Source organism: Netta rufina, assembly GCF_964035555.1.
Source record: "Netta rufina genome assembly, chromosome: 5".
Lineage (NCBI taxonomy): Eukaryota > Metazoa > Chordata > Aves > Anseriformes > Anatidae > Netta > Netta rufina.
Genome location: NC_140128.1, coordinates 8,099,460 through 8,121,091, shown reverse-complemented (window position 1 = coordinate 8,121,091; position 21,632 = coordinate 8,099,460). Strand labels below are relative to the sequence as shown.

Here is a 21,632-nt window from a genome sequence, read left to right as displayed (position 1 = left end):
TTACAGCACATGTTATGGAATTACTAATTTTGCTTAGTTGGAAGGTAAAATTCTCATGAAAAAAAAAAAAAAAAAAATCACAAACAGCTTTTGTTTCACTTACCAAGGGGAGGTCCATGTGTCATTAGTATATCAATACCCTCAGGGATAAGGTTCCACTTGTCTAGCAAAGACTGACCTCTGGGTAGGTTAAAGCCCCATCCATTAAACCACGGTGTCCTTTGGGGAAAAATAAGATGAAGTGCATCAGTGGAAAATAAAAATCTCTTCCCTTCTCCAATTTTTCTGAATTACAGTAACTTCTGCAGCACAGAGACTACTTGCAGACAGCCTTTTCGAAGGGAATGTCTCTACAACAAACTGGTTCAAGTACACACTGATCTGTATGTTTGAATTTAATATCCAATGATCTTTTTGTACCTCAGGAATATTCAGCTCCGGGGGCATTTATCCAACAAAGAGAAAGGAGAAAAAATTAAACAACACAAGCTCAATCTAAAGCTCACATTTGGGGATGTTCAAATACAAGAACTCCTAACTTGTATTATCCAATCAAAACAATCAAAACCCTCAGTTTTTGGAGGCAAGGGAAAATTACAGCACAAGGCATCTAGTGGGTAACAGTTCATCAGGAAGACAGCGTAACATTGTGGATATAAGCACTGTGTACTACAATATTTCACCAAATTCAAACTTCCTTTGTCTAGCACTTTTAATATCAGAACGTTTGCACATAACTTGGCTTTGAAGCCCTGAGCCTCCTGGAGGCCTCGATCAATGTTTAGCCTCCCAGTAACTTTTTTAAAGAGATCTTATCACTTAAAACTTATTTGGTATTTCTTAAGAAAAAGAGATCCTCAGGTTTCTCCATCACAGCACAGCATTGTTCTGTGACATTTGTTTATCCATCAACCCAGGCACGTAATGATAAAAAGCTTACTTTCTTAGAGTACTTTGTCAAGGTATAATACCACAGTGAGTGGTCTTGATGCAATTTTAATACAGTAACGTCTTTCCTGATCAGGTAAATCCACAATTGTTCTTAAGAGGCAGTGTTTACAGATGTTATTTAAACATTTTGGGTAGCTGTTAGAATTAAGGTATTTGGAATAGTTTTCATCTGTGTGCGTGTTTCTTAGAGTGTAGGCAACAGAATTAAGACTGGGTTGCTTCATTTTCTAGGAGGGTTTCCCTGTACCAGCCATAGATATTTGGGGCCATCCTTCTCAGAGTTCAAGCTACTCCTGCAGTCTTCTCTGTACTGCAGTTGTGAAAAGAAAACTTTCACGTTAAAAAAAAACGTGGAAAAGCATACCTGTTAAATAAGAAAGATCATTAAGAGTCCTACATCACTTCATTATGGAATCTGCCTTCTGCACCCTCTAACTTACGAATATGTTCAATCTCAAATACGCATTCAAGTGGAAATTTCCCGTGGAGATTACATCTCTATTTTATTTTACTTTTTGTAATTAAAATACATACTTTGCTTGCCGGAGAAAGTAATTTGACCAATGAAAGGTTTACCCAGTTCTAAGTACACTCAGAGTTCCTGACAATCAGCAGTAAGGGCAAACAGCAGGCACTACCAGTACAGGTGCAGGAAGGTCACAGCTACAAATCACAGACACATCCTCCTCCCATGTGGTCCTTCTGAGCTAATGCTTATATTACACATACATAGGAACTCGTTCAACCTAATAGACTTCCTGGACGTTGGAAGAATGGCAAGAAAAGACAGGAAAATTAATGCTAGTTAAGCGTTTTATATAAGCTATGGGCTCCTCGTGCATAGCAAAGAAACTCCAGCTCTCACTGTTGGCTTACTCTGCACCATCTGAAAACCTGAAGAAAGATCTTAAGTTGTTAAGTGAGGGCAGTGCACCGCAGAGCAGGTTTGCAAGCAACTGAATTAAAAATGAAACGTGTCTGAACTTCAGCTAAATCACAACTGCTCCTGCTTTGCCATGACTCACCTTTCTGAAACGTCTAAATTAGGTACGAATGTTTCCTTTCCTGTAATGTTCCCACGTTTTAACATATCAAGATTATCAAAACCCTCAGGGCTGCAGTTGGCTAAACATTCAGCTGCTTAAAAAAAACAAACACACAGCACATAGGTTGAACTTTTCACTATCAATTAATGATTCTTTCCCCACTTGCATTCCTCCTGCAGATAGTACTGTACTTATTATACCATAGTTAAACCTGAAACATGAAACCACATCTGTGATCTCTCTGGAGCTCTTTGGAGACTGCAACCACGGAAAAAGCTGCATTTGTCTGCAGGTTTTTTATTTTATGTTATTCTTAAGCACTGAGGGAGGAGGAGGGGAATCCGAGTTCCAATATATTCTTCCTTCACCAGCCTCTGTAATTAGCTGTGACTAACAGCCACCACATGGGAACCCACTTGTAAGAAAACTTTCGAGATGCCTTCCCCATTAGCCAGCCCATGCACGGAAAAGGCAGGAATCTTTATTACACTCAAATCTTTTCATAAAAATTTAATAAATCGGGAAGATGAGAGGGCGTGACTGGAAGAACAGCAGGGTTCAGGCTCCGCTCCCTGACTCAGGCCTCGCTGGGGCCCTGCTCCGGGCCTCGCAGGGAAACCCACAGGGCACATTTGGAACAGCACCGTGAGGAAAAAACGGCACAGGGTCATGTTGGGATGAGATCCCATGGAAGAAGGTCACCCCGTGCTTGCACTATGCTGGGTTGTGGTGCAGGCGAAATGGAGTTGATGTGCTGCGAATCCCCTGAGGGGCCAGAGGAACGGCTGCTTGTCCCCAGCGAGCGCTGAACGGGTGGAGGAGAGGCAAAGCCCGCACTGCAGGCAGGTAGCATCCTATCAGCACGTGTTGGACGGGGATATTGCACTCCAGGTATTGCCTTTCGCTGCATACCAAAGAGCTAAACAGAGTCACACACAACTTTTAAACAATCTAGGGGAAAAAAAACATGCACACAGATACATACAACGCCTTCCTGAGCTGATTACTTGTTGGGAGAAGACCCCTCAGCTCCAAGAGGATGTGTCTGTGATGTCCTTTGGCTGCACCCGCCTATGATAAGGTGCAATCCAGTGCAAATAATTCTGCAGAGGCTAATTAGGCATTCGTAATCATATTTAAGACCTGACATATTTTTCCTTCCTATTACGTTCGAAGTAACAGAGTTCTGTGAACCACCAGCGCCGTGAATAGCGTGCCTCATTTCTAAATAGTCAAAAGAAAAGAAAGCGATCAACTGTTGAAATGTCACAAGGGAGGCGTAGCCATAAAAAACCGTGGGAATTCGTAATGAGAGAGAACAAATGATTTTGTCATTTTACGTTTGACGGACCAGAACACTTCCTCAGACGCACCGCACGGCACGACACGGGTCCCGCTCACGCACCGTGGCAGCCCACGGCCAGGAGAACCTAATTTAGCCTCCGCTCGTCAGAGCCACGCTGTGCTCCACAGCATCCTTCACGTGCCATGAAGCTGTCATGGTAAGTCTTGAGCCCTGGCTCACCTGACAGCTCGGCCCTCCCCTGACTGCAAAGCTTCCTTCTCGTTTAGGCATTTCGGCTCTGCCGGCACCAGACGTGTCACGGGGAATATCCTAATGAAAGGCAGACACCTGCCCCGCTGCTGTACCCTCTCCGGTTCTTCATTTCTGCGCAGGAATCCCCACAGATCCCTCCCCACCTGGCGTTCTGGAGCTTACGTTGTCTGCAATTAACAGAGTGCTTATGCAGCAGGCTGCACATTGCCTTCACACCCTGTGCTGCAGGAGGGGCGCACGGCACTCGCCACCAGAGCGAGGAGGAGGCGATCCTAAACTTCAGGGCAAGGCTCACCCTCCCGTCACAGGTGCTGTGGGAGAACTGCCTGACAAGAAAAACAAATCCAGCGGCCTTCAGAGGCAGAGAGCTGACTCTTCAGCAGGTGATCGCATCCTCCCTTTTCCCAAATAACTGAAGTGTTCTTACTACTTTGCTATTAAAAAAAAAAAATACAGCGAGGGAGCATTACTTTACGGCATAAGCTTCAGAAAACAAAATCACAACCCCTCCATGGCATGTACATCTCAGAAGCAGCAGTCACGCAGGGAAACAGAAGACACACAGCTATGGCCAAGCTCATCCAAGTGATGCAAGAGTTTTGACTCCTTCAGGAAGGTTGATGTTTTTAAAGGACGGTATCTCCCACCATCTACTTCCATTCTTTCTCTGGCTAGGGGCTCATCAATTTAATTACACAATCCTCAGAGTTCAACAACTCAAAAGGTAAACCTACAATGAGACCTAGACAAAACTTTTCCTTTTAACCCATGAGCAAATCCAATTATTTCATTAGCTACGTCTAAACAGAAGTAGAAAAAAAATAGATTCTTTTTTCTATTTCCTTTATTCATTCATTTTTAAGGCTAACCGGTCACCCTACGAAAGCTCCAGTTTGATCTTTAATCCTCCAAGCGAAGTGCACAGGAGGCAAAAATCTGGGGCTGTTTCCTCCTACAGGACCAAGCCGAAGGAGCGCCTGGCCCACACCGCAGCAGGAAGCGCTTCCACGCAACGACCAGCAGGAACGAGACACTCGCTGGGTGTTTTTGTCAGCATTCAGGGTGCACACACGAGCCTGGAAGGAGACAGACAGCTCCTGCAGCAGCAAAGACGGGATGAGACAGGGCACTGCATGTGCATTCCCAGAATCGTTGAGGTTTGGGACTAGCCCACTAGCATAGCCCCAAAATATTCACCACAACCCGACGCAAAAGCTTGCCGCGGCGCAGAGCGCTTGCTGACAGCAAACCGCAGAGGGAAGAAAAACAAAAGCGACCTTTGTGCACAGCGCAGAAAAGCCTTCCCATCCGATCCTCCACCCTCCATCCGATCCTCCACCCTCCGTCCCGAGGCGCACACCAGCGTTTGCCAGGGCGCAGCAGCACACGCGCCCGCTCCGCTCTGCTCCGGCAATGGGCAGAGCAGAGCGTGCCTGCTGGGGAAACAACGGGGCTGGAGAGGGGAGAAGGGGAAGGCCAGAGCCTGTGTAACCACGAAGACAAAGGGCTGAGCAGGGCAAGTGCACGGCGTACTAAGCAAGCGTGTTTTACGAGATAAGAGCTTCTGGGCAGACTCTGACACTTGCCTTCGGTGCCACAAAAGCGTTTTTGATTAAGCTCTTTCTTAGAGCGAATATTAAAACCCCTTTTTTTAATATAATGTAACAACAACTAGGAAATCCTAAAGGCTAAATAATTTCCTAAACGTGCTTGTTATAACATCGTGATATTGCTCATAACGTTGTGATAGCAGAAAGGACAAAGTTAAATGGTTCTGGCTGTCCTAGCTCATTTCCACCCGCGTTTACATGCTGTGCCTCGGTGTCCCGCTGAGGAAAGTGGGGACAGTAACACGCAACCTTCTTAAAAAGTATCACAGAGCCCAGCTCCTCGGGGTTTTGCTTACCCTGCATCTTTAAACAACTGAAGCTCTCGTGGGACAGCTCTTACAGAAGTGGGTTACCAGTACTGTGACGCCGTGGCTGTATCCCTCTCCTAATCAGAGAAGTACACACGTTTTAGGCACCTCTGCAAATGTCCAGAACACGGTTCTGCTCTTCTCCCAACCTTACAAAAAGCTGAAGCTGCAAGAACGGCTGGGATTTTTGCAGTTTCTCTCTCTTTCAACTCACATGCTACAATTTCTAAACGTTTATTGGTTCTCTGAATGATAAAGCTGACAGTCAGGAGGTTAAAACACCAGCAGGATCACAGAGGATGACAAGGCAGAGGACAGCAAGACAGGGCATGGGGCTCCCTGAGGGAAGGGGGGACAGAACACGCAGTGAAGCAGAGAAGGGGATGACACCGGCATGGTAGTGGATGCTGGAGAGGTAGGGAAGAGATGAGATTTTCAACTTTATGACTCAGAAAAACTTTGGTTAAGTATGTGAATCGCTCATCAAAGAGGAAATTTCCTCCAAATCTTCTGAGGTTTTCCAATCTCCAGCTGTGTTGCAATTATTTTATTGAGGGCTTTACTTAATGAGATCTGGGAGATATTTTAATATCCCCCAAATCTGAAAATAATTCAAACTTGACTCAAGGGCTAATTTCATTCTACTTTTAAAACACACAGAACTACACAGACCTACTAACAGAAGAACATAGTAGCCGCTGCGTGTGGCTGAGGATGGCTTGACGGACACACCTGGGCCAAAGGGAGCGCCAGGCTCGGCTGGGGCTGTACGGGACCTATAAAGTCATCTGGGGCCGTAGAGGAGCCACGCTGCATTTCCCCAACTGCTACAGGAGTGCTGCGGCAGCAGGTCAGGCCTGTGAAACACCATGGGGACTGATCTGATGATCTGCTGCTTGTTCCAGAAAGGGCACCTTGTCCCCTTCATTCCCGTACTGCACCCGTGCCCCTTCCAGCATCACAGGATGCTGCAGTAGTGAAAAGAGCTTTAATTTCTCAGTTTTTGATGGTAGGATTTTCTGATTTTTGTGGAAATGAAGAGGAAGGAGCTGACTGGTCCAGAAGCTCTCCACAATGTAAAATCAACGTCCACTCTGAGGGACAGGGCAGGAGGAGGAAGAAAGAAAGAAAAAACAGTTTGTTTGTTAAGCTGGGTGCAAAGCCACCTACCCTCCAAAGCCTTATGGAAACAGCCGAAACAATCAAAAAGTTTCCCGAGTGACGACACACACTTATTTGGCATTTAAGTACTGCATAAAACATCATGGCTAGACCTTAGACAGTAACACTGGTTCACCATTTCATTGTGTTAGGAGGTGTCATTTCTTTAAAAACCATGCCCGTTTTCTTCATTTTCTTCACTTATTGTAGCCTTTGCCTTGTGCTGAGAAGTAACACCTGACGCAATCAAAATTTCACTTTGCTGAAAACTGTGATCCTACTTCGGAGCCCGCAGAGAAGTTGGTAGCTTCACCCAAACACACTGCCACCTCCTCTGTCAAGTTCTGTCACCCAAGAACTACAAAAATTCGTCAGGGGAAAGGGGTGAGCATGGCTCTCTGAATACATATCATACCTCCTCAGTTCAGGCAACCTCATGTACTTGTTTTGTAGGCACATACAAAAACCCTCCAGCTGATATTACATACACGCTACTTACACAGGTATACACGTGTGCATATACACATAAATACACACTACCTATGTAATATAGATGTATATAAATACATCTGTCTCCTGTTGCTCTGCCTGTGACAAGGAAGCTAGCACAGAAGTTGAAGAAACAGAAGAAGGCACTCCCAACCCAACGAAAACTACAAGTACTCTAGCACTCAAGCATGAACCCAGTAACCTACGTTAACATTTTCAGGTTATTACCTGGAGGAGCTGTTTTATGTATGAGCCAATTTAGCAAATCAATTAAAGTAATGCAGTTACTTGATCAACAGATGAACACAAAGGGGAAAAAAAATGACAGAAGAGGCTGACAAAAAAAAAAAAATGAGGATCATAAAAGAAGCAGGAGCTGCTGAAAAGACTGCAGAGCACTCAGCATTACAGAGGTAAAAGGAGCATTATTTTAATTGAAAAGGATCTGTTTAAGCATGGGTCATTCGCTTTTGTCGGCTTCAAGATCATTAAGCAAAGATCTCAGATTACAAGCAGGTCAATTTACACAACATTTAATTTTAGGCTTGCCCACCTTCATCACGCCCCTTCAAAGAGGTTTGTGGGGGGATGCAGATAACCACAGACTGAATAAGAGTCAATTTGGCTCTTCTGGCGAAAAAAGCTAACATGAAAACTTTAATTAGAAACCGATGTCGTAGAGTCTTTACCTCTGTATCAATGACTCCAACGGATCAACAAAATGCTCCTCATATTCTATCCAGTTCTCACCTTGACTGACACAAGAATTTTTCATCTTTTCATCTATCCAAGGCAACATGCAACACCTAATTCCCCTCAAAAGAGGGTTAATGGCACTTAATTAAGTGCAAGCAAGCAACAGGAAAAAAACATGAGTCAGGAAAGACCTCTTTCTCATGAACAACCCATCAAAACTCCTGATTTTATGACGAGACGGAGTTGCCTCCTGGTTGGAGGATACTGTAAGTTCAATTTGGCTGCTTTCAAGCCCTCTGCATGCCCGCCAGAGCAAGCTGCTGCTTCTCCTGCAATCACAAAGCCCGACCCCAGCCAGGGGCACCCTGCCGTGGCCAAAATGCTGACACCATCAGATGTTCCCATTGCTGCTATAGGTTCACCATCACCTCTTCATCCCTCTGGATCATATACACTTGCATTTTTACAGAACACATTTTCAAAGAAAAGACGTGAGCTCATACTCCAAGTTTCCACCTGAAGTAAATTTTTCCTGATGAGTTACAAGCCTACGAACTGGTGGTTTATAATAGAAAGGCAGACTGACATTTAAATAGAGCGGATCTAGAATAATGGCTTTACATTAGGATTTTATGGGAGGCTGAATAACCACAGAGTTAACATACTGTATTTTCTAGCAATAAAAAAATCTGTTGAAAACAAAAGGTCATTTGATTTGATAATGTAAACGAATTAGATTTGTATTGTATGGTCACAAGAGTAAAGGAAAGATTAATTCTTAGAGGAGAAGTCAATATATCAGAATGGCTAGGATTGGTTTGGTTTTAATCCTTTAACCGTGTTGTAAAACCTGCGGTTCATAACCCACAGCCATATATTGCTGTACTCTCCATTTTAATACAGGCCCCGGACTTTCAGTCTGATCCGATAAAAATCTGAAACTTGCAGTAGGCCATTATGTGGGCAAACTATTCATTTTATATTCACCTCCCTGTCGTGTCAGTGCAGAGGTCATCTAAAGAGGGGGCCTAATTAATCAAACTGTCAGAGCCAATGAGGAGGAGCATGTTAATAGGACTTTTATTTCACCCAGGAAAGCAGTGGTCTGACAGGAACCAGAAAATATGGCCTTGATGTTGCTGTTTATTAGCAATGCTGAGATCAGTGGTAATAGGTGCCAAGCAGCTTATGTTTGATAAAGTGCTGAATGTCAAGAACCTGCACCAACTAGAAATTAGACTGACAAGCAGCAGGGATCTCAGCATATTGATAGCTAGCGAGAGGAGATGGAGCTTGGACAGCACCACTAAACTTGAACCTCCACAGGCCACACTCATTTTGTGAAAAGCAAAACCAAGAAAAAAACCACTCCCTCCATCCCCAAACAACAATAACCAGCAGCTATTTTCCTGCACTGAGAGGTGAGACTTCTCTCTGTGTAACTCCAGCCCAGCATACGTAAGCAAGCACAGCCACACTGGCAGAAGAGCCCTAACTAAACTCGGTACAACGGTGCAGAGCTTAAGGGATTGCCTGGATGGGAACCCGTGGTGATATAAGGCCAGCATGCTGGCCCCACATCGGTTATCCTTCGAGAGAAGTGTCAGGTTTTCAGCACAGAGTGGTTTCACACCTAACACTGACCCAGATCACTGCAGAGGCTGCTGCAGACGAAGGATGCACAGCACAGGTAGCAGTGAGGTCCACACGCCCCTTGCCTGTATTAGGCTGTGCACTTAGTGAGTTAATCCTGGCCCCAAACACAATAATAATGCTAACACAAATGTGGCGAGGATTTCATTTCTTACCCGAAAGCCCTTTTTGCAAAATGGATATTCTTAACACGAATGGCATGCCCATAGTAAAGAATAAAACAAGCGCAGCTAAAAGGGAGTGAGTGGGAGATACAAGAGATGCTAACAGTTTTTGAAGGGCACTGGACTCATTTTAGCAGCAGCCACGGCATTTGCTGTGTGGGTGATATATGTAAAATCTTAAATTAATTATTTTAGTAATGCACCCCTACATGATTTCTCAGTCTGCAATGTATTTTATACTTCAGGCCATGGTAGGTTTTATAATTAACTACTTTCTGAAGCCATTTTAATTAATTTTTTTTTCCCCAACACCATTATTTCCAAATGAAGAGAGAGCTAACATTAAATGGCCTTCTAAATAGAGTGCTGCAGGAATCTACTCCCGTAGGATGAAGCACTCAGAATCATGCCCCTGGTAATGCCCCCAGGAAGGTTTAAGCAGAGAATGTGGCAGCAGGACGGAAGTGAGCTGCCCCAGGAGAGCCTCGGACACCAACGGGACACACGAGTAACTGGCGAAGTCAAAACCTTTCTTGGTGGAAGAGGAACGCTGTTATGTTTACGGCTGCTGTCGCAGATCCAAATATCCTCATCCTGAACGATCTTGTTTTCATTTGCCCCGAGAATAATCCATTGTCTGGATCTTCCTCTCAAAGCCAGCAGCGCTCTAACTGGAATCAAATGTTGCAGCAGGGAATTCTGTGGCCCCTCGTTCTCATGACTCGAGCCTCCATGGCAACCGCACTCCATCCCCGAGCTCTCAGGAGGTTGCCACAAAAGCACGAGCCGCTGCCCAGGGCAGAAGTGCCATCTGCGACGTGGACTGCTGTCCCTGGCGAGTGGCCTAGCACAGCTCACACTACAGAGACTAGGGAGAAACCTCTGCAGTAAGCTGGCGAGCTGGTGCTGGTTCTGATAGCTGCTTACTCATCCTGACCGGGGTTGATAGAGCTGAGCACTGAGGTGTACGAAGATACTTGGGTGGCAGAACCACTTGGAGAACCACCTGCCTTTCTCCTGAGCTTTCCCTGCTCTCCAAACAGGCACCGCTCCACCTTCTTGGTACTGCTGAGACCGAGATGGGGTCACTGACACATCACATCTTAATAAATAATAAATAAATAGAAGCGTATCTTTTCAGTTACTTGATTTAGAGCACTCAAATCTTCCACGGCACAAATAAAGGACAGGAGAATGGTAGAACAGTGCACAGGACTGGTTATTCAGGGCATGCACTGCCTCTTTGGTGGCAAAACTTACTTGATGTTTTACCATCAAACTACAGCTTTAGAGATACCAATTCATTCCTACTGCAGAAAAAACATGGAGAATAATGACACTTCCTCACGTTCTGTTGTTTACAATGTCCTTTCGAATGGTTAAAATTATATTATTTTCCCCTTACAGTTTCATACTTCCTAATTTAAACAAAATAAGGCACAGCTCTGTACTCCACAGTAAACATGTCAGGTTGAAAATAAACAATTGAAGATAAAATGAGGTCCAAATGACTACCTTTTAGAAATTTAAATGGCTGTTTTCACAGCTACAAGCAAAGTGTGTGTTGTTCAGTAAAATCTTAATAATGGCTATGAGCATCATTTTTACGTTTCTCAAGTGCAGTAGTGTTTTTAAAATCATAGATTTGTTCCAGCATTAGCACTTGAAGGGGAAAGTAGCACTAATTCAGAACTGTGCTAACTGAGCAACTTCTTTTTCTGCCTTTGACAACTTATTACATTGCGATTAGCACAGTGTTTTATTAGTTTTTGGATTTCATTACCTAGACTGTTATTACTGGTGTGTGTGTGTGCGACATGTACTTGTATATATATACATGCTATTTTTTTTAATGATCTCACACCTTCATTTACTATTCTGGTGTTGTCTGAGTACGGCCAAGTAACTGTTTCTTCAATAGCTTTGTAAAAGTGTGTGCTTAAAATTGCTTGCCTAACTTCACAGAGATACTGCTGCTGTTATGAAACAAAAGAAAATCTGTATGCTGATCCCAATAACATCGCGATAGGAACCTTATTTACAGTATGATTTTAAAAATAGTCTTTTCTTACGGACTCATTAAATCTAAGCCTCATTTAACTACTAGGACATTTTTACAATGGGTTTAGTGACATACTGTGATAAACGTCTGTGTAACATCCTTCAACAATAGCCACGACTACAGTCATAACCACAGTGTGTATAAACACTGCATCGGTTTGAACAATGCGCTGTCCTGAATAGTAGGAAGTGAAGTAATACTGAACACATTTTTACTAACCAAACCAGCTTTTTGCTTTTTTTTTTTTTCCCCTCCAATGGTTTCTGTTTTGTTTTGGGGGAATGCTTTGTTTTGTCAGTGGGAAAAATAACATTCCCCCTAAAATTATGAGAATTAAGCAGCTCAACTTTTTAAGTATTACATGATCCCTTTGAAATTTCGGCCTAGGCAGAAAGGTTTCCTGAAATTTGATTCTTTAGAGATAAAAGGGTTGGCAGCAGGATGAAAGCAGCCCTGCCCTTTTTTCCATGTCAGAGAAATGAATGGAATGGCTTATGAATACATGCAACTCACCCTTTCAGGAGCCACACTGGTGCCTATTTGTCCCGAAATATCAGTGTTAGGTTACTGTGCAAATCAAAATAACTGTTAGCCAGCATGAACTTGATCCACAAGAACAATGAGGAGCAGAACCAGCTTTCCAGAGACTTAAACTTTTCAAACTAAAGTGTAATGCAAGAAACTAAAAGACATTTCTATAGGAACTGTGGTTTCCAAACACTTTATAAGCTGCTACCAATTGTAACTTGCTCTAGCTAGGAACAGAGATCAGGAGCAACAGAATTACACTGCAAACTAAAACTGAACAGGCTCAACTGCATTCCTGTTGGTGGCTGGCCTCTGATTTAATTTCACATAAAATGATATCGCAAAGCTGGACATGGTAAACCTACAGTATTTACGCTGGAGACTAGGGTCTGACATTCTGTCTAAATGAAATTTCCCAGTTGTCCTAAACACTTTTTATCTTATTTCCATGCTAGCAGTTTGAATTGTCACTACATATTGCCACAGTGACAGATGAGCAAAAGCACAAGAAAGCAACGTAACTGGTTTCTCCAATGAATCATGCCTGGTAAATGTGAAAATCTACTCTTGCCCCAGTTTCTTGGTCCACACCCAGGCAGGTATTAATGGCACCTGGGGTAAATTCTGGAACGGGACTTCATGCAGACTGAAATATAGATCAGCCGTTAGTATTTATTTATATACAGTTAGTATTTATTTATATACGTTCGTATGTATTTATATACACACACATTATTAAGAACAGCACTAAAGGACACACCTTGCAAATATATATGTATATATTTATACATTTATTTTACTGTATCTCACTAAGGTAATGAGACACAGAGCAATAAACTTCCTGTACTATAAGGCTCGAGCCACATGGCCATAATACATATCTTAGGTGGATTAATAGACTGAGGCCCGGATGGTATTGATGAAAAAATAAACATCCTTCAGAAAAAAATTGCTTAAGAGATGAATGCCTCCAACTCGGTGGCTTTTCAGAATCTGTGGAGACTTCCCTCTCGGTGACAGTGGGGATAAGGCCATGGCACACTGAGCAGTGTCCCACCTTTGTCCCACCTCAGCTGAGTATTTCTACTGACTGCATTGAATTGTTTCAAGGATGACTTCAAGATCAAACTCTGAACTTGGGTTTCTCATTCCTAGACCTCTCTCTCGTTGTAATGAAACCTTCATTAAGCAACCTCTCTCTTCAGGCTTGTCCCTGTCATAGAGCTGCTAACCACTAAAAGAAAAATAGATGGGGTTACGTTACCAAGGAACACCTAAATGTTGCTTACCCTCTCTTCCAGGTGAGTAACGCTCTGAACAACACTCCTGTTTACCTCAGTGAGATCAAAAGACTTGCCACGCATGGCAATGACTCTTTCTGAGCAATATCAAAAAGAAAAAGAAAAAAAAGAAAAAAAAAAAGAAGAGAAAAAGGAGCAGTGAGCATTTGTATGCAGCAACCTCCATCTAGAAACATCCAACAGCTGTATCAACGTGTGAAATGCTGGTCTCTCATTGAAGTCAGCGTTCAAAATTTCACCCATGATCTATTTTTCAATAAGTCATCTCTCACTGTTCTGCTCTTTTATATTGCTTTCCTTCTGAGAGCACAGAAGATATGAAAAGGTGCATTTCTATTAGCAACATCCACTTTAAAACTTCACATTTCACCCTCTTTATAAGGCTCTGCTGCTATCCATTCTCTGATACAAGAGGTTTTTCAGCCTTCATCTGGCTTTATCCTCACAAGAAATCATTTCAACTACGGCAATACTCTGTGTAAAAAAAAAAAACACATCAGAGGTCAACATGGACTCTCTTGTAGGCATTAGGAAATGAACTTTTGAGTCATAGAGACAGGGTAAAAATAGATTTCTCCACTGCATTTTCAGTAAGTCCCCAGGAGACGGGAATCTGTACAACTACTTACTTAAGCAAGTGTAGTACAACTGAGGCCCCAAATGAGTTGAATCTTCCACGAGTGAAATGACGAGAGTGAAGCCTACAATATATTAGGAGTGTATTTTCAGAGCTTAATAGTGAACCACCTAAACCAGCAGCACAACATCCTTACGGAGGTAAGTTTATCCCTGCTGTAGCTTTATTTCCTACAATGCATCAGGAACGAATGTGACCTGTTATTGTTACGTAAAGTGAATGCAAGTCTATTAATACTAGAGTTCCTGTCAGCTAAATTTAGCCTTCTGAAAGTCAAATGTTTGGTCCAAGCCAGGGCTGGGCTCCTTTATAGGCAACGGACAGAGCCAAGCCTTGCAAAGTGCAATTCAACTTGTCCACAGGCTGATGTTTAAAGCAGTGGGATGGAATGCAGGGGCTGCTTTCTCTCCCCATTAACTAAATTAGGTAGCTGAGGAACTTAGCTTATCTTACACTCTCAGCCTTTAAATGCAAAAAAAAACCACCCTCAACAACCCCACTTACTGTACCTTAAGGAACATCATGAATATATGCAATAAGTCTTCTGCAGAAAATAGTGGTAAGAAAGGTGTTTGTTCACATGGGAGCGCGTGTATATATACGGCATATAAAATTTGACACCTAAAAGAAAGAACATATATACACCAACTTCTGGCAATCCTGAAAACCCTTCAGCATGTTTCATCTTTCAAAGTGTGCAATGCTTATAAGAAGGCAACTGTGATACTGCTTTTAAGCTATTTTAGTAAAGGCCCTTGACAAGCTTCACATAAAATATTCAGCTTTGATGCTTTCAGGTCCACACAATTTAACTTAAAATGCTCTCAGTCTTCAGCCCACATTCTGAACAGGGTTCTTCTAAAGGCGGTGCGTGGATTCTGTGCTTTCCTATACCCTTCCCAGATACCTTTCTCGAGTGTAATAGTATTGGACTGCATCACAAACACAAGCTAAAATCCAAAGCAGTTTATTTTCAGAATTATTTGGTAAAAATTGTAGTAGTTTTTAAGAAAACTGCTATGAAGGAATTTTCACATTTGCTTCAAAGGTATGGTACAGCTGAAAAGCAGAGGGGGCTGTAAGGATCCTATATATTTGGTCCTCTGGTATCAAACTGGCCATGCCTTTTATGGGAAGGGTTTTGCTTTCTGAATTGATTTTTGACATGAAATTCTGGCTTTGTAGAACTGAGGAGCCAGCGATACTGATTTCAGAGGGAGTAGGCTTTCCTCCCTGATCTTTCCTTACTGTCCGCATAATGAGCAGGTATCAGTTCAGTGTAAATATGACACTTTTGCTGCCATAAAGCAAAAGCCAAACTCTTACGGGCCTGGAGACTTCAACATATTTTTCTAAGCTATTTAGATGCCGAAGCTGGCATCAAGATGGAGATATGGTTGAGCCTGGATGCTGCACTTCGGAATGGAAATCTGCAGTCCTTAATCAGGCAGAAATCCAAGTGCGGCATTTAAATCTTTCTCATCTGTTGTCTGACTAAGATCTTCAGATCAAGCACATAATTTAAAGCCTACTGAGATCAATGGAAAAATCCTACTGGCTTCAATAAGCTTTGGATCAGGCTCAGAGGACCACAGGCAGGAAGCTACGTCGGGCCTACAAATGCAAGCAGGCATCGAGTAAGTTTTCCAAAGAACTAATGCAGATGCTGAAAACACTTTTACGACTGAGTGCTTTCAGCATAGATTTTGAAAACAAACAGATTCTCGGTTGAACCACGCCATTTTTTTGCCAGCTCAGCACAAAAATTTCTAGTTATCTTAGTTTTTCTCTCAACTTTTCCACCTTCCTGCCCTGAACTACAGTAAACTCACATTTTCTTTATTCTTTGTTTCACTGGAAATCTGGTGCCTCTTTTTCGCTCTTTTTTTACCCTTTCCCCTCTCTCTCTGTTTGGTACACTTGGGAATTTTCTCCTTGACAACAGAACCTCATGATAAAATCGAGGCTAATAACACTTTTAACTTCTATTCATGTTATGCAAAGATATTTTAACTTCTGTTGAACTCAAGCTATAGGAAATGGTGACTTCAAACTGGACTTGATACATGATATGGTCATTGAGATATTTCCTATAAATATTTTAGATGGTAATTCTATTCTTCCCAAAGAGAAAATGACTTAATTATCAGAGTCTTTTACTTACCCTATTCATGGGAACAGATATACTTTTGTAGCATATTTAAAGATACTAAATTATGAAAACCGGTTCACACAGGGTAACTATCAGAGATAATTATTTGATAGTTCATTACAATGACTACAGGAGATTTATTTATAATAAGCGTCATGTTTTATAACGTGGTACCAAAGCCACATACTGCTACATAGCCAAAAAAAGCCTCCGTTGGCACCAGCAGACTAAAAATCAGTGCAACTTGGTGTACAAATATATGGTTAACAAGCAAACAGATTTCTCTTTGCTGTATTGATACTGCACAGCTACCACAATCCATTTCCTTGTCCAAAGCCCACTCAGGTCAGTCTGCTGACTTAAGAGCTGTGCATGCACATTCGTAAATACGATTTGCCATTTTCTGCGTTTTATAATTCACCACTTACCCTTTAAGCATATGTTTGTTAAACCCCTAACAAGACTGATGTCTCGATTTGATGCTCATTTACAGAGACTGCAACCTCAGCTCCCACTGAAACCAGAAGTTTTCCTATGGATTTAATTCCAGGTGACTACTGCCAAGGCATTTCATTTTTCCCTGCTGTTTTATGCATGCATGGACTAGATCTAATAATTTACTGTGCAATTGTTGCAAAACGTATTTTGATAATGATAATGCTAGAAAAATGTTTGAAATCTAGGAAAGTGGCATCAGAAGGAGCAGAACAAATGCCCACTGAAGCGTATGGAAAGATGAAGTCAGCTCTGGATCACACCTTGTTTACGAAGCACCATCTTCTTTACAACTAACTAAATTTTACCTGAGGAATTACAGGTATGTTACAGATCATCTGTACAAGTTCCCTATAGAAAAAAATGTGTAGAGAATATATGAATGCTGAATACATGGTGAGGAAGCAGGAAGACTATTTCCACAATCATTTAGGTACAATCTTTGACACGCAGTCGGGGTGATGTTTGTTAGAAATTTTTCAAGACAGCAATTTGTAGGCTGGGCTCCTCTGCTTACTTTCAGCAACCTGACTGCTTATTTGAAAAAGAGAGCAGAGAAACCACAATGCATGGATTTCCTGCTGCTGTTTTAACGAATCACCACATTACTGAGAAAGTTGAGGTGTTGGAACAGAATACCAACACTAAGCAGTTTGGATACACGTGCCAAGTTTGTTGCCAGTGTTTGCTGAAGTAAAATGCATTCACCTGAAATGTTACCAGTGAGGAAGACTGGAAGGTGCAACATATCATTACAATCAAAGGCAGGACATTAAAGCTGTGATATGTTAAGTTACCACCCTGGCTGGCCCCCACTGCTTACTGTAACTAGGAAAACATCTTTTGCTCCCACTACCATTTACCTTTGTCATTAAAAAAGAAAAAAAAATGCTGTGCTGGACCAACTTTTAATGAACTTATGTACCATGCCTCCAGAAATGATTAATATTTCTTGAAAGGAAAATTAAGAATAGCAACAAAATAAAAACCCAGACCATCGTAACTACACTGAATTTCTTCTTGAACTACACTGCAATAAGTTTATTCCTCAAACAGTAAGATTCAGTTACTCACGTTGTAAAGTCAAGTACTACAAAATTAGGATTAACTTAGATTTTCAGTGCACAATTCAGCGTGATGTTTCTGTATGAAAGGGCAGTGCTTTTGACAGGTTGGCTGAGAAACGCCGAGAGTTTCCATTACAGAAACTAAAAAGGGCAACAAGAGCACATGCAAAAGGTAACTGGGAATACTTGCCAGCAGTGCTTGCTATCCGTCCCGAGGGACTGAACCCATCATCCAAAGCACCACTTGTCCCCACAAGCTTCTGCAGCCTCTGCGATGAGCACTGGGGCTTTCCACAAGCTGCAGCGTGTTGGTTCACCAACTTCATCTCAGCTTGGTGGGCGCTTTGTGGAACGCAGCTAACAACTCCAGGAGTACAGAAATACAAACATTTAGCTTACTCTGTACGCCGTTCTAGCTGTGAGAGTGAGATGACTTGGGATTGTTACCTTTTTTTTCCTCCCCCACTATTCATCATGCAAGAATGCTGGTGCCTTCACTTTATCCCCTGCAAAAGGCATTCAGTCTCAAAAAAATACATATATACACATTATTTATTTATTTATTTTTACTTTACTGCTTGGTTGATTCCTTGTGCAAAATATCTTAAATACGTTTCCATAGGAAAGGATATTTTGGAATACATAACCGGAATAATTAACAAGTAAAAATATAAACATAGAGAAGTGCCATTCCGTCCTCAGAACGTCGCTAGCATAAAAGCTGTATCGTGTGTGTTGTAATTTACTAAGTAGAAAAGCAAAAGCCACACAAGTCATACTCGGTTCTCTGCTGCAATTTTATCATAGACATGCAGGAAAAATGTTAAGATTCACAACACCAAATGGTGGCATTGAGACAAAGTTCTATCTCTGATTTAATTAATATGGATTTTTATTCCGATTTTTTACATAATGAATTGTAGTTTATATTAAATACATTATTACTGTTTTGGACAGCTAATTATTTTTAACATTTACCCTCAATCCATGACTATCTACACGAAATCTACACTTCCAACAATACATTAAAGTCATTATTAACTTAGTAAGTAAGCATTGTTTAATTGCCTCTGAAGTTAAAAGTCAAACCACTGAACTGGCAGAGGTCCCCGCACAAGCTCTCAGAACCACAGTTTGCTGAGAAAGGTTTTCATAGGATTAGTCTCTGCTTTTGGAGCAAAGAGAATTATTTTTAATTTTAGCCTATACAAGTAGTTCACATTAATGTTTAATTAAAATGAAAAAAATAGACTGGGAATTGGAAAAGCAAAGGTGCCACCTGCGATTTATGAATAAAATCTAAGAATGGAGGACTGTGTCCATTATCTCTGCGATCTTGAAAGACTAGCTTGACCAGGAACAATAGCTCAGTTTAGAAGCTGAGACAAAAGTAATACTTTGTCTAACGAGACAAAAAAACTGCTGAAATGAACTTACTTTAGGTATTTAACAGTTGTAAGGTGGTTTTGTTCAAGCAAAACAATTTAAACATTGTGTTTATTCATAAATTAATTCTAATTTGCATCCAAAGAGTGCTTGAAGTAATGACAAAAAAAAAAAAGTTTAAAAAACCTAATTTACCATGGTATATCCAGAAAAAATTAAAATGCATAGACTAAAATGTAAAGAAAAAAAAGTAGTGACTAACATAGACCAACATATAGCAAGCTATGCTGTTATTTAAATAAGAACAAGCAGCGTAACTTCTGATGTTACCACTAAAGAAATATTGTTAATCAGCAAAACTCGAGCTTTCTTCCAATAAAAAAACTACCCGTATTTTAAATAGCACAAAAAGCAAAACCAGATTAAAGCTGATTAGAAATATCCCTGCAACTTAAACCAAGCCATTTTGAAAAACACAATTAAGCACTCTCTTTTCCAAGCAGGTAACTGGGTGAATGGCAGTGCTACGCTTCCCCCTGCTCCCGAGGCTTTCCCCTGAGGAACGCTGTCTGCCGAATCTTTCCTCAGCTCCCTCGCGGTGCCACCCATCGCCGTGCTCCCCGCAGCATGCCCTCTTTCTGCACCTTGCTGCTGTTTATCCACCTTATCAGCTCAGGAAGAAATTTCGGCCAAACTCTTCCTCTGGTCACCGATATCTCTGGGAACCGAATCCATTAAGATATTTCTGCCCCCTACTCCTGCTATTTTAACTGGCTGTTGTACAGGAAGGAACTGATAAAAATAGGCTTACAATGCCCTTACAGATGAACTAGCAGGAGGCTTGATTGTGATTGATGCCTGAATAAATATACAATAACAGGCCCTACATTTCAACACAGCTTTTGATAGAAGGTATGGAGAAGTGTCGGTTTTCACTGCCCGGATTGCAGCTTTCTTTTCTCAAATACCTGGGAAGTGCCTTTCAGAGCAGCCTGACTCTCCTACTTTGATTTGAAACGCAGAGCGGGAGGTGGTATCGGTAGGCAGGAACCAATATTCATAGGAGCTGGGAATTACAAAGGTGCGTTTCTTCCCACAGGTGCTTATGTGTGAGCCCCAAGTCTGAAAGGTCTAAAGCCCTCTGAAGCCCAAACCCCTCTGCGAGACCTCAGAGCCAAGGTGGGTCCATGGGAAAAACAAGCAACACCCTGAGAGCTCCAAACAAGTGGCTCGGGCTTGGAGTTGGAGGCTGGGGCTGCTGCAGGTTTTGGCCACTCAGGAACTCCCTGGGAGAAGTTCTCAGCAGGCCTTTGGGTACAGGCTTTGCTCCGGGGAATTAAAACAGAGCCAGCTTCTTGCTTTTCTCCCAGTGGGGTCAGCTGCAAGAAGAGGGGATGAGCTCCTTGAGAGGGCAGCCCACGTCCTTGCTGTACCTCACTGGTGACGGCTTCGGGTCCCTGCCCAGCACGGTGGCCACATCTTTTTAGGAAGGGCACTGTGGAGATGCTCTAAGAGGACGAGCCCAGCCGCTCGCTGCTGGTTTGGACAGTGGGGGCACCGTGTTTCCAGCTTTCACTCACCCCACTGCACTGCAGTACAGATTGAGCTCTGTCTGTATTCTTTTATTCTTTCTCAACAAACTAGTTAGTGCTGAGTGATGCATTTACGTGCATTTACCAGCCCAAACAAAAACGTCAGGAAGCAAACTCAGTGCCCAGTTTTTATTAACCTTCCTCTTTTTGCAGAAGAGGGCTTCAAGTGTCCTGAAAGGACACATTATCAGCTCTCACTCCAAGTACCACTGCTATCTATACCACTCCAACAGTAGCTCTGATATGTCCTTTCTTATCCTGCAAAAATACAGACACCTACTTAGCTTTCCAGTGGCACAATCCAGCAAAGTACTTAAGCGAGTACACAAACTTCAGGCAGGCAAACAGTCCCACTGGATTCTTTGAAATCACTCATGAAAGTAAGCTTGAATCTGTTCGGTACCTTCCCGGATCACCTTGCTAAAAATACCTAATAGTAATACTTGGCACTTGGCAGTACTTTGTGTGGAGAAACTACTGCCCAAACAGCAAGCAGAGGTGCACATGTAACTATCACGAGCTTCGTTTTGCAGATAAAGAAATGAAGGCAAAGACACAAGTTACTTCCTGCTCCTCGCGAAGCCAGGCAGCGGCAGAGCTGGGACTCCCACTCCGTTTCCTTCCCCATATGCTCAGTCCTTCTGGCATAAAGTGGCTCTTTAGCTGAAAGCATGGTTAGCATACATAGCAGCTGCCTGCCAGTCTGCAGTGCTACAAACAAAATGGAAAGATTTGGTTCCACCGATTATTTTACAACCATTAATATAGATCAGTGT

The 21,632-nt window shown here is 42.3% G+C and overlaps 1 protein-coding gene across 2 annotated transcripts in view; it reads right to left on the bottom strand.

The window, feature by feature from the left end:
- MPPED2 (metallophosphoesterase domain containing 2) overlaps window positions 1-21,632 on the bottom strand; it is a 98,648-nt gene that overhangs the window by 5,549 nt on the left and 71,467 nt on the right. For both annotated transcript variants that reach the window (XM_084287636.1, XM_084287637.1), the window contains exon 5: window positions 104-219. In XM_084287636.1, the coding sequence (XP_084143762.1) occupies window positions 104-219 (116 nt within the window). The remainder of the gene's footprint in view (window positions 1-103; window positions 220-21,632) is intronic.